This window comes from Protopterus annectens, chromosome 2.part1 (assembly GCF_019279795.1).
Source record: "Protopterus annectens isolate FY-2018-M chromosome 2.part1, PAN1.0, whole genome shotgun sequence".
Lineage (NCBI taxonomy): Eukaryota > Metazoa > Chordata > Ceratodontiformes > Protopteridae > Protopterus > Protopterus annectens.
In genome coordinates, this window is record NC_056729.1 from 1,025,082,277 (window position 1) to 1,025,096,171 (window position 13,895).

Sequence of the window (13,895 nt, forward strand, 5' to 3'; positions counted from 1 at the left end):
CAGTTTGGCTATATGGTTGCATCTCTCACGAGTTGGAATTTGTTGGGAGGAGGAGGGGGTTGTCTGTGTACATGAAGCAGTTGTAACATTGCCTCAAGATTCCCAGCTTTACCAACTGGACCAGAGAGGAGATTGACAACTGACCTTTGGACATGCTAGAATAGTATTGGGAATTCCTTTATAATTGAAAAAAAGGGCCAATGGGGAACAAGGTACTCAAGGGGAGTTTGTGAGGGTGTAGTGCTTTTAATTTTTTAGTGCTGACTTGTATAATTGCTTTAGTGAGCAAGTGCCAGGTAACTTAAATGCAATGTGTTACAGGTAACTTAAATGCAAAAATGACAAACAGTAACTTTCTTTCAAGTGAAACAAGGAAATAAGTACAGTAGGCAATGCAGATATCACTAGGGATCCACAGAAGCGCTGAAAAGCCGCGTTTTAGGTGGAATTAGCGTTTCAGGGAAATAACAAGCAAACAAACAACAAGCATGCAAACAAAGCTAGATTCAGCAGGCCTGGACCTAGTCTATGCTACAGCAAACAAGGTGTACCAATTTCAGTAAGAAACGGTTCAAATATGCAGGCACTATAAGCCTTTAACCAGAAATTCCCAGCTCAGAGGGGCAGAGTCCAGCCTCTCCTCCCACAAGAGTGTAGACCACGAACCTTCCTAATGTAAAATAACTGGCCTGAAGCCCAAGTGCTTAAACCAGAACTAATACACTTTTAGAATAACAGACACTGAGCCCTCAATCAGCAGTTCCCAACTTAGAAGGATGTAAGCTACCTGTCCTGCCACCACAGTGCAGACCACAAACCTTCTTAATGTAAAACAACTGGTCTGAAGCCCAAGTGCTTAAACTAAAAGGCTTAGAATGAGTTATACCAAGCAGTAACAAATACAATTGAGTACTTTTACGATGACACAAAAGCAAAATAAAGTAGGAAGAAACACAAATACAGTAAAAGCAGATAAAAAGAAATTAAGTGGAAAGAGAGAAACGAGTAGCAGAAACGAAGCTGATTGATTTGCTATATATATATATATATATATATATATATATATATATATATATATATATATATATATATATATAAATAAAATAGGAACCCTTCACTGTAGCTCCAGATGGTTTATGTGGAGTTTTCTTGAGCTCTGCAACACAACAGTGAAGTACTCAGGATCAAGAGATGTGCTGCAGGAAGGAATGCCCACACTTAGAATGGAAGACATTTTCTACCACTCTAAAGCCTGCTGACCAGGGACTGATGTCACACTAAGGTTTGTGAAAGCATGGTAACTTCACAGCTTCAAAATCCTCACCATTCAATGCACCACCAACATCCTCAAAGTGCAAATGGACCCACGAGGAGAAATTCTTCAAATAAACCAAAGAGGCAAACACAGTCATGGCCAGACCCCTCTGTTGCATTCTCTCAGGCTGCCCACCCTATAACTTTCTATGTTATTTCTGCAGCCAAGCATGACCAACAAGGAACAAGCAAATCCTGTAAACTGGGTCAGACAGGGCTTCAGTCTATGAAGACTCCAGGTTCTGAAGCTACAGGAATTTTCAAGCCAGACTCCTCAAAGGGTCTTTTTTCCGTGGAGTAAAGACTGTGAAAGAGCTTTGCAGAAATGGCCTGTTATCAAGTCTTTTTTGGTATCTAGTTTGTTCTCTTTTCTACATTTCTAATCTGGATTAAGAAACATTAACAATTTAAGAAGCTGTACATACTATGGAAGGCTCACAGCAATTTCAATAACCTCAATCTTTGCTAACCATGCATGAAAATATTCTAGTTACTGCTCATTTTGTAAACATCCTGTAAACAAATTAAATTGATATAAGCCAGTCTGTGCCCAGAATTACCTAAACACATGTAACCTAATTATACAACAAATTTTATTTTACCTGGGCACATAAATATGACTGGTGTGTACTTCACTGTCATGTTGCTCATACTGTATTCAGTTGGGAAATGCTAATTTTGTTTGGTTCATTTAGAAACAGTTATAAATACAATCTTTAAAAATCTGAACAGTTAATATTTCTCAGCAGCAGCTGGCTTTATCATACTGTAAATTACACAAAGAGGATTACCGGCCTCAAACAAATGCCCAACACTGACCGCCTCAAAAAACTCCAGCTTTACTCCATAGCATATCGCCTACTCCAAGGTGATGTCTGCCTAACATATAAAGCTATGTCAAACCCAGAGCTAGTGGACATGCTACACCTAAAGAAATCCCAATCCCTCCAAGCTACACGCTCTAATGACCTAAACTTTGTCACCACAATAACCAGGACACGCTGGAGGGATAGATTCCTGTCCCAGAGACTTTCTATACTCTGGAATAAGCTACCCATCTATGTCAAGCAAAGTTCTTCATTAGCACTCTTCAAGAAAAATCTTGATGAGTGGATGAGAAATAGGAAATACACCCCGGGGATCACTTCTGTGACTCTGCTGGACAGTGGCACAGAAAAATAACTTTCTTGGGTGGAGTAAGCTATGGTACCTTGCTGACTAGGCTTACGTAGGCCATTGGGCCGATAGCCTAGTACTTACCTATGAACCTATGACAAGTGCATATTACACAGTGGTATATACTGTACATACCTGCATTTTGTGTTTACAGAGATGTGCTAATTTTATAGTGTGCCGAGTAAAGGTTCTCTTGCTTCAGAGGTACTAAAAAATACAGTACAATAAAAAAATAAAAATAAAAACACTCAAACACGGGTCAGTCACTAAAAATGATTGATAACTATCATAATGTAGTGCATCTCCCCTTTAAAATGTGAAACAAAAAGTATTTACCATTACTCTCTTCAATTTTTAGTTTTTCCTTAGGAGTCTCTTTAGGGCTTGACAGAACGTGTTCAGATGCTGAAGAAAGAGATCTGGTATGCTTCTCTGGTTCAAGTCTTGATCTGTACACAGAAATAAATGGGTAAAAATGATAGTTCACTTGTTTTCGCTTAAATAATACACAATTTCTTAAGATACTTCTAAACACAAGTTTTACTTATTCTGAAAGAAGAGTTACTTCAGTTTAAGAGAAAAACAATTATCACATAAAATGAATGCCAAGACACAGGGAGAATTAGTTACAGGGTTATTACTCAGAAGTTTTTTATTTCAATTTTAGCTTCCCAGTCCATTTACAATAGTTTTGATTTACAACAGACTACCTTGAGATAACTCTGGGGTCTCACATGGTACTAAAGTGCACAAATTTAGGAGTACTATATCTACAGAGCTTTCAAAATGGAATGCAATAGCTGCAGATGCTTCTCTATTGTGCGATTATATAACTATTTTTGCTCAGTTTTACATAACGTGCCTCAGTCCTTTCCCCATATAAGCTACAAATCACCAGGAAACAGAGTCTGCATTAAAAGACTTTTAACATTATAGATCTATTGCTTAAACCAACTTTCTGCCAAGCAGAAAAATGCATTATAAAAATTTGTAAACCAACACATGCATCGGCAGACATATGCAATTTATGCAGACATATACACTTTGTAAATGCACAGGGGCACCACAATATGTCTTTGTGCATTGTGCTACATGCTACTACAAAATTTCTCTCTCACTCTGATCTGTGGTAATAATGACAATTCTTTAACTTTTTTTAAGTTAGGAAGTCAGAAAGGAGTGAGGGGCTGGAAGCTTGTTCTTAACTTGATTGATATTTGACCTTCTCATTATCCAAGTTCAGCAGTAGTAACTGGCTTCACTTGTCAGTGGCAACATTAAAATGCTTAGTGTCCTCCCCCTCTACTGATTGCAGGACAGATGTCTGATGTTGCAAGAGTTTTCCCTCATTTGCATGCAGACGTACCAAGCAACAGTTTGTACTACTGCTTATGTTTTGTCTGACGTGCATTTTTTAAACACCTTTATTGAATTATCACTTGTGGCAAACAAACTTACATTTATAGAAGTAATTGAACCATACTAATAAGTTCACATTTACAAGCATTATACTTCTCAGACACATGTTATCATACCTCTCAACCTGGAAACATCAAAAATCTGGACAAGGAGTATGAAAAATAGGTACAAATCTGTACGCTGATTAACATAAAATGTGCATACATAATTAGGTAACCCAGCCCACTCCAATGGAATTGTGGGATACCAACTTTCAAACGCGAACTGAAGAACAGACAACCAAAATATGGCACCAGATTCCCCTTGCAGCCATTCCAATGTCCCATTACCTGGCTATTTCACCCAATTTACCATAAACACAAATGTGTGCATACTGCTTTACTTCTACAATGATTATTTTGATTTAATTGTTACATTTTGTAGCACAATGCACACAAACACTTATAGATATCTGCTAAACAAAGCAACGCTGGCATTAAAACTTCTCTGCCTTTGTAACTCACATTCATTGAAACAGCATTGAAACCCACACCACATCCAAAGAAAATGCATCTGGCCAGTGGTGGATAAAGATTACCTTTGGGCGGTTTCCAAATCATAGATCCCTGGCTTGCACACAAAACAAGACACATACATGCATTCTTTGATACACCTTCCTGATTTTATTAAATTATATTCCTTGTATAATACAGCACACTGGTTAGACTTAAGTTAGAGAGCATTTTAAAATTTATTGTTTGAACATTTTTCCAGTAGGCAATGAAACAAAATGCATGAACCAAAAATTACAAAACTGCCCAATTCAAGAACATTTCCATCACAATAGTCTACTTACACACATGATACACACACACTGGGACACAAATTTGCTTCGCCAACAAGTCCTATTGATATCACAGACTAGGTTGAGGTCATGTGTACGGGTTGCTCAAGTGGAGCTTGACTTGCGGATATGCAGCAGTCCCATCAAGGTGGGGTCTGAGATTGCTTTGTATGCCAGACAGAAGTCACCTCTAAGGAGTCTGCATGAAACTATCTGTGTAGGGTAGGTATTTGCAATGACTTGCCTGTCTTGGTATTCAAACCACGCACCTATTGCAAGCAAAGCCGGAGTTCTACCCACTACGCTAAGTCAACCTCCACCTCATGTTGGCTATTCTTCAGTACATACCACCAGCATCACATATCTTACATGAACCCCACATTTTTTACACTAAAGATTAACAGAAGTATCTGCCTTTCTTAAAGGAATACTGAAGTGGTGGATCCCTTGACTATATTTTCCTCTCTCATCACTACCATCTCTCTTAGCTGCTAAGCAGAATGCTGAAAAATAAACAATGTTAGCATAAACAAAAAACTTATTTGTAAATGCACATTTGGTTATAAAAATCATCACCTGCATAATTAAACAAAAATTAAAGTCACATGTGCATAACAATGCCAAGGAAACTAAAAATACTACAGTAATTCCCAATTTGCAGTTCTCTAGTAAATCAGAAGTGCAACTGGAATTCACAGATTGCTATTACACAGTTTTGAAAGTCACAGTATTATAGCTAGTATGTGCGATATCTGACAGGTCACTAGATAACTGCTAATTCCATGCTATCTCAAGCCAGGCAGATAAAAGGAGTGCTGGCCCAACAGAGGTTCATACTGAATTTATTATTAAAATTAATCCAAAAATCTGTCAATATGCATTCAATGTTGCAATGAAATGGAGCCTCTGTGCTAAGTCCGTAGTTACAGAAGCATATCTAGTAGTGACAGGATATTCTTAATACCACAGCATTTACTATGACCACCTCTCATGTAGAGAGAGATTATTCTCTCTGTTTTTTTAAAGCAGGACAGCATACCCACAACATGGGGGGGGGGTGCAGCACACAAAGCCAAAGAAGAAATCAAAGTTAGCACTCAGTGTTTTAGAAAGCACTAGCTTTTAGTATTTAACCAAAACAAAGTACCCATCCGCCCCAAACACAGCCGCTATGGTGGTTGTGAATGGCATTCTCCACATACCAACAGAATCCCATTCAGCAACCACTGCCTGACAGAGGGAAGGATAAAAGAAATTGAAGTTGCAGTGTAAACGGATAGAAGGACCACTATCACAAGAATGCAGGTAGTTGCTACTGACACCCCACAGTCTGAAATGCAACAATAACTGATAAAGCTCCTATTACTTCGATATTTTCAGCAAAGTAACAAAAATACAGGTCAACACTCCACAACAGTCCCTCCGGTAATCATACTGCCATCACGTCATCTGCACCTGTTGAACTTTATCCCTGAGCCGCAGTAAGTTTCCATTCACAAATAAACAACCGTGCAAAATGAAAAACTACTTATCTTACCATTGCTAAACACGGCACAAAAAAAAAAAAAAACATCAGAAGGTTTGCCACTGTTTTAATACATTTTAGACGCATGCAGCAGTGAGTCTTCTGTTCAATAACGGCTCACAACCAAAGATAATGTTTCTCCCAGCCTGAAAACACTAAGAATCCTACCCTTCCTTCGCAGCAGAATCAATGCAGCAGTGAGAGGAGTCCTCTCTGTTCAATAACGGCTTGCAACCAATGCAGCAGTTTAATGGCTCCCTTCAATACCGGCAGAATGTCCGTATATCACAAGTAGCATTCTGTTCATCCAGCCGGAATGCAAGCTCCATATTTCACACAAAATAAAGAAAGGCAACCAAAGATAATGCAGCAGTTTAATGGCTCTAACAGAGGCAACCAAAGATAATGCAGCAGTTTAACGGCAGATTGCAAGCTCCGTACATCGCAAGCAGCATTCTGTTAACTTAAGTGCAGCCAAACCAAAAGATAAATGTTTACCCACTCTCCATTTGAACAGCTGGAATGCAAGCTCAATTCCGACAGGCTGGCTGACTGAGCTGACATCACCACGTCTGTGATGACATCAACTCAAAAAGTGGAAAAAAATAAAGAAAAACTCGGAAATCGTGGCACCCCATTATTTGGACCCAAAACTCGGTAAAAACAGTGTAATTTGGGACGGTTGGGAGGTATGGCTGTTACATATTCTATAATCCAAGCAACCTTACATAAATTATTCAGTTCCTGCCTTTCCTTAAACCTCATTCCTTCTCCAAAACAGTTTTGTGCATTTACTGTTCCCACAATTTCCATTTTATCTATGTAATTTACTCCTACACTTTTGTAAAGATACAATTTCCTGTTTATTGTAGCATGTGATATGTTTAACTCATTACAAGAACTACAGGTAAAAATGTTCCATCATGCAAACAGTTAATCATTTTGCCAGCATAGGTTAAATATAGTCCATAATCACACCCTCTTTCTTATTGGTTTTATTATATCCATTTTTTTGTTGTTCTTAAGTTCTTGCAACAAGCTGTCCTACTCCTTGGTTAGATTCCACTTGCATCTGTTAAACTCATGGAACCTAGCCCTCAATTCTGATTCGCAAAGTCTATCAAAGAGGGCAACTGGAGGTAGGAGGGGTGGGTTAAAGGTGCTCTTCCTTTTCAGGTCAGGAGCCTTATTTAAATCAAAACTATTGTCTAAATCAAGCTTAGACTGAACTTTCTGGTGAAGATTTCTCGTTCTATAATAGCGTCCATCAGATTGAAGTTACTTGCAGTGATAAAAAAAAAATGAAGTTATATTCTTACCATAACGTTCCATCTGTGTAGTTCATCTTCATTCATTCATTACTGATGGGTGTCGGTTCCGTCCTCGGAACTGAGTTGGCCTTAGAACAAGCTTTTGCCAGCCAAATAACTCTCAAGCTACGCTTTATCCATAGTGCCCCTCTCCCTGTTACCTCAGATTGAGTCTGCCTGTGATAAAGAAAACAGAGGCTTTTTCTGAGCAGGTCCACTAATGCGGAATTTCGACCAAATCCAGACTTCCAGGAGCTCCTTGGAGGGGGAAGGAGGGTGGGATGTAATGAATGAATGGAGATGAACAACACAGATGGAACGTTATGGTAAGAACATAACTTCTTTATCTGATGTTGTTAATCTTCATTCAATCCTTACTGATGGGAGAGAGTCCCTAGTTTCCTTATGTCCTGAGGGGGCCCTTATGGAAAGATGTTCCTGACTATCATTGAACCAAAGGATGCTCTCCCCCTGGAGACCAAATCCAATTTGTAATGTGTGATAAAGGCATGAGGGGTAGCCCAAATTGCAGCTGCACAGATATCCATTGAAGCCCTTGAGTGAAAACCTACAGAAGTCGGCATTGATCTGGTGGAGTGTGCTTTGAATTTGTTCGATGGAGGAATTTGATTATGTTGGTAGACAAAACACATGCAATTTCTCAACCACTTAGATAAGGTCACTTTAGAAACAATGTCTCCCAATTTAGGACCTGAATAGGAAACAAACAACTGGTCTGACTTCGGTACTGATTTAGTTCTGTCCAGATAAAATTGTAATGGTCAATGCACATCCAGCAAATGAAGGCAGTATTCTCCTTTCAGTACTTTGGGAAAAAGACTGGTAGGTCAATAGTCTGGTTAACTGTCAATTCTGAGATAAGTTTGGGCAGGAAAGAAGGGTTAGTCCTGAGTGATCTCTGTCCTTATGGAAGACTATGTAAGGGTGTTTTATGCAAAGGCCTGAAGCTCGTATATGCATCTTGCTGAGGTGATGGCTACTAAAAAATAGGGATTTCCAGGATAAGAACTTTATATCGCAAGTGGCAGCAGGTTCAAAAGGTGCTTGTGTTAGGGACTGCTGTACTAGTGTTAGACACCAAGGTTTTATCGGTTCTTTGAAAGGTGGTCTGATATGCGAAACCCCTTTCACAAAGGTTTTACAGAGACAATGGGAGACTAAGGATGCGCCTTGGAATCCATTATGGAAGTTTGAGATAGCAGCCAAATGTAATCTAATGGTGGAGGCTGCTGTGGAGGCTGCTGCTCTTGAATGAAGAAGACCTGACAAATAATCCAAAACCACACTAACAGAAGCCGAACAAGGGTCTAGTCTAGTTCTCTGTCAGAACCAAATAAGGAATCTCTTCCACTTGCTAAGACAGATTTTCCTGGTGGATGTCTTTTGTGAAGCCAGAAGAATGCTACATACCGGGGAGGTAAAATTATTCTGCCTGGCAATTACTGGAAGTGGAGAAACCAAGCTGTCAGCTTGAGACTGGATATGTTTGGGTGAATCAACCCCTGTGGTTGTGAAAGTACTTCCGGAGTTGGATCCAGAATCCATGGTTGGCATACTAGGTGAGGCTAAAGGAAGGGAAACCAGATTTGTCAGGCCCAGTAAGGTGCAATGAGGATTACTCTGCTTCTCAGCCGAAGGGTCTTCTTTAGAAATTGAGGGATCAGGGGACGGGGAGGGAAAGCATACAAAAGTCCTGTGGACCAATCTTGTATTAGAGCGTCCCTTGGGGACTCGCTGCTGCATTTGTGATTTGCTGGAGAGGCGAATAGGTCGCAGCAAGGCTGGCCCCAGTGGCTGAAAATCTTCGCCCCTACTGTTGAATTGAGGTACCACTCGTGAGGCAGGAGGATACATCTGCTCATTTTGTCAGAATCACGTTGGAATTCCCACAAATGCGCATTGCTATCAAAAAGCAGTTGGAAGCCATCACCCATTGCCAAATTCTCATGGCCTCTCGACACAAGGGGTAGGACTTGGTCCCCCCTTGTTTGTTGATGTACCAAGACCACTAACATGTTGTAGGACTGGATATCAATTTTTCCTGACGGAAGGATAGACTGGAGTGCTTGCAATGCTAGAAGCACTGCCCTCAGTTCTAGAACACTGATATGCAGGTTGGCCTCCAAGGCTGACCAAATGTCTTGGATCGTCTTTCCCTGAAAATGACCCCCCCCAATCAGGGTAGCTGTGGCCTTGGGATGAGATGGGGAGAAAGGGCGACTCCACAAGTCTTTTTCTGGCTTCATCCACCAAGTTAAATCTTGTTTGCATCGCTTTGTTATGCGGATCTGAAAGGCCATAGGATGGTGCAAAGGGGACCACCGTGTTAGCAGGAGCCACTGGAGAAGTCTCATGTTTAGCCTCGCTAGGGGATCTATTGTAATCGATGCTGCCATTGATCCTAAAAGTTGGGGGACAGCCCGAGCTGGAACCTTGTCTTGAGAGAGTATCACCCGGAGTTGGAACCTCAGTCTTTCTAATCTCTGATCTGGCAGGGAGACTAGGTAAGATTGGGTACAGAAAGTTGCTGCTATAAATTCTAAGGTTTGAGAAGGAGTCAACTTGCATTTCTCCCTGTTTATACAGATTCCTAGGCATTTTGCTAGTTTTATAGTGTAGTTCAAGGTTGTAACCAGTAGACGCTTGATGGGGGAGGTAAGGAGCCAATCGTCTAACTACAAAAATGCTCAGAATCCTTGTAGTCTCAAGTGAGCTGTTACCACTGCCATGCATTTGGTGAGCACTCTGGGGGCTGTAGAGAGTCCAAAGGGCAGCACCTGGAATTGGTAAAGAGAGACTCCCAGCCGGAAGCGAAGAAATCTTCTGGAGCATTTGTCCATTTTTATGTGGTAATACGCATCCTGAAGATCTAATGAGCACATCCAATTATCTTTTTCCAAGAAGGGTAGGATAGACTAAACTGTGACCAAACAGAATTTTGTTTGATTGACAAATTTGTTCAGAATGCTGAGATCCAAATTTGGTATCCAGTATCCTGTCTTTTTTGGCACTAAAAAGAACCTTGAGTAAAATTCGGATCCTATTTTGTCTGATGGGACTGCTTGGATGACTCTTTTTGAGACAGCTTTCGTATTTCTTGAGCTGCTGCTTCCCTTTTACTGGGTGGAACGTCGGGAATGGGCCTTAATGTCTTTGGACAAATATTGAAGGGTATGTCATAACCTCTGGCTATTACATTCTGCACCCAAGAATCAGTGGTTATTGTTTGCCAGGCAGGGTGGTGCAGACAGAAACGTCTCCAGACTGCTTCCAGAGGAAAGCAATCAGGCCACTTTTCAGGAGCGTTGATAGGGCTGTCCAGAAAAAGAATCCCTGGACCCCTGGTTACGTGGACCCTCTCTGCCTCTGTAGAGGCGTCTTCTGGATGAGCTACCCCCTCTGGCTCGGGGAGTAAACTCACCAAGTGTGTCACGGAAAGGACCCTGGGATTTCTTGTGGCACATCTTTCCACTCCTCTGATTCCTACAGTAGGATAGTTGGGGGGGGGGGGTGGTGGTGGAAAAACGTACGCCCACGGCAGTCAGTGTTTTGCCGTCCTTTTCACACCTGGCTAACGTGTCTTTCACTTTTAGGCCAAAAAGGGAAGAGACTTCCATTGGACTATTAAGAAAAGAAGACTTAAAAAGGTCCGCAAAGGCACATCCAGGCATGACGTCTCATGATAATGCCTGCACCCATAGCTCGAGCTGCCCCTTTGGTAGCATGAGAGATTAACCGCATGGATGAGGTGGATACAGATTTCAGGGTCGCAAGCTGCGAGGCAACTTTGTCCCATACCTTATCAGAAACTGCTCCTGCTAAGGTTCCAGAGAGTTCCGAGATTAGGCTGTCTGAAGCCTAGTGAAGTGTGCCAAGTAATTCAAGGACCGAATGGCAAAGGTTGATGAGGCAAGCACTCACTTCCCTAACCTGTCCAATGCCTGAGACTCAATGTTTTGGGGGTGGATAGTCTGGGGGTGGAGAGTCTGGCCCTCCTCAGCAAGCCGCCACCACCACAGTATCTACCGGTAGGCGATTGGACCAGTGTGGACTTCCTTCAGGTGGGCAGAAAATTTTGTCTAGTCTCCGAGAGATTGGTTAAATCGTATCAGGACTCTTCCAAGCGCACTGCATGACGAGTTGGACTAATTCATCTGCAGGTGGGGTCACCCAAGAAGAAGAGGGTTGAGCACGAAAAGCCTGCAAGAATACAGACTCCTCAAAGAAAGGGTTGGTGGGCTTCCAGTCTCCCCGCTGCTTTAAAATTTCTAGTACGTCTCCAAAGGAGACATCCTCAAGGGGTGACCGTGGGGACCCCTCCCCTTCATTGTAGTCCATATCTTTGGTAAGAGTCTCTTCGGGGAGTCTACGTGCTTCCTCTTGTACGATCGCTTATGTGGTACCTCTTCAGCAGGGGCTGACAAGGACTCCGAAGAGAGGGCACCATGCGTTAGGGTATCTTGAAGCTCTTGTGCTCGATGTCCTGATGTGGCGGCCTGTGTCAGCTGCGGTTCAGAGGATGGACATATCTGGAATTCCGACGCTGATGGTTTGCCTACAGAGGCAAGGGCCCTCTCCATCTCTTGGAAAGCTGGCTCGCCTAAAGAGGGATGGGAGTCTGGAACAGAGAAGGAGAACATCGGAACCAGGGTTACACCCGCTCCGACGGGCCCACTCTCAAGGAAGGAGCCCCAAGAGGACTTGGCATTGCTAAGACTCCCAAAACTGTAGAGGACAGCGTTGTAGAAAAAAAAATCAGCGCCATACTAAGGGTCACGGTGCCTGCAGTCCAGTCACAATCCGGAGGATGGCTCGGCTCTGAGCGAGCCAAAGACCAAAGGGTCAGCTCCGGAACCACAGTGAGGTCCACCAGTGGAATCAAAGAAGGCGTTAGTGCAGAGTGCTTCGATCCCTGCAAGGAGGTCAAAGGAGGAGAATATGCAGGAGTCTGTGGAGAAAGATTCTCAACTCTGGTTGGGAGGGGAGTTCTGGAAGGTGTTCAAATCTCTCTGGCCATTAGCAGCTAGCAGCTGATCCACAAGACGTACCATGTCCAATTCAGAGAAGCTCCTGGATGATCGAGTTGATATCCCCGATGGAGAATCTGGCCGATCCAAAAAAGAGCTATATTTTTACCCACAGAAAGGATCTGCCATGGGAGAGTATCAGGTCCAAGGGGCAGGTTCTCCTATCGGCATCATGGTCTCAAGACCAGTAACATGTATGGGGGGGGGGGGGAGTGACTGGTACTGGATTTACTATTGTTGGTTGCCAAATAGGATGGAGCTGAAGTGCTAGTTGAAGGCACAGTCGGTGCAGTAGATATTATCAGTGCTGTGGGTGGTGCCAGGGCCAAAGTTATTGAAGACGGCACTGAAGTGGTTACATGCGGCTTCGGAACAGAGGACGGTGCCATGGAGGGCAGTTGAGGCCCTGGAGCAGAAGCTGATGGTGGTGCCAACGCAGGAATTTTTGACTTGGGTTCAGACTTTCCATCACCAGAAAGAGGTGAAGAAGGAACAAACTGACGACTTTTTTTGCGTTCTTTCTTTGCGCCCTCTGACCCAGAAATAGCCTCGGAAAAAGGTGTTAGGTCTTTTAAGAATCAAATTTGTTTTTCCTCTTGTTTAGGGTACGAGAACGGAATCCCTTACAAATGTCACAAGGTGGTTGAACAGAGAGATGCGGAACACCAAGAAAGTAGGCTACATGAGTGTCTGAATTAGGCATCTTGTGACTGCATTGGTCACATTGCTTGAATTCTGTTGTCCCTTTCTTCTCAGACATGGTGGGGAACAACTTAAGCAAATACAATACAAAATACAAAACTCTAAATAGAAAAACAGATAGAAAAGTATTTTTTTAAGGAAGTCAAGAAAGAATACTAGCAATGGTATGTAGATTACTTCAAGAGATAAGAGGAAAGAAAGTAGAGAGAGAGGGAAAGCCTGTACCAGAGATGGTACTAAGGTTACCAAGTTGGTAAGGAGAAAAAAATTCACTCAACAGGGGTAAAAGTTTAGTGACTAATCATCTTCTTCTTTCAGCTTTTCCCAGTTAGGGGTCACCACAGCAGATCACCTGTCCGCTCATGACTGGTAGTGGAGTTTTATGGCATCGAGTTGCCAGCCCGGCGCCCAACCTTCTACAGAAGGCACACGCACACACACTCACAACTAGGGCCAATTTAGAGTATCCAATCCACTTACCGCATTGTCTTTGGGATGTGGGAGGAAACCACAGCACCTGGTGGAAATCCACACGACCACAGGGAGGACATGCACACTCCACAAAGAAGGCACCCCAG

At 42.4% G+C, this 13,895-nt stretch overlaps 1 protein-coding gene across 1 annotated transcript in view; it reads right to left on the reverse strand.

The window, feature by feature from the left end:
- STX18 (syntaxin 18) overlaps positions 1 to 13,895 on the reverse strand; it is a 1,377,880-nt gene that overhangs the window by 603,978 nt on the left and 760,007 nt on the right. The window contains exon 6 of the mRNA XM_044062606.1: positions 2,827 to 2,939. Within this exon, the coding sequence (XP_043918541.1) occupies positions 2,827 to 2,939 (113 nt within the window). The remainder of the gene's footprint in view (positions 1 to 2,826; positions 2,940 to 13,895) is intronic.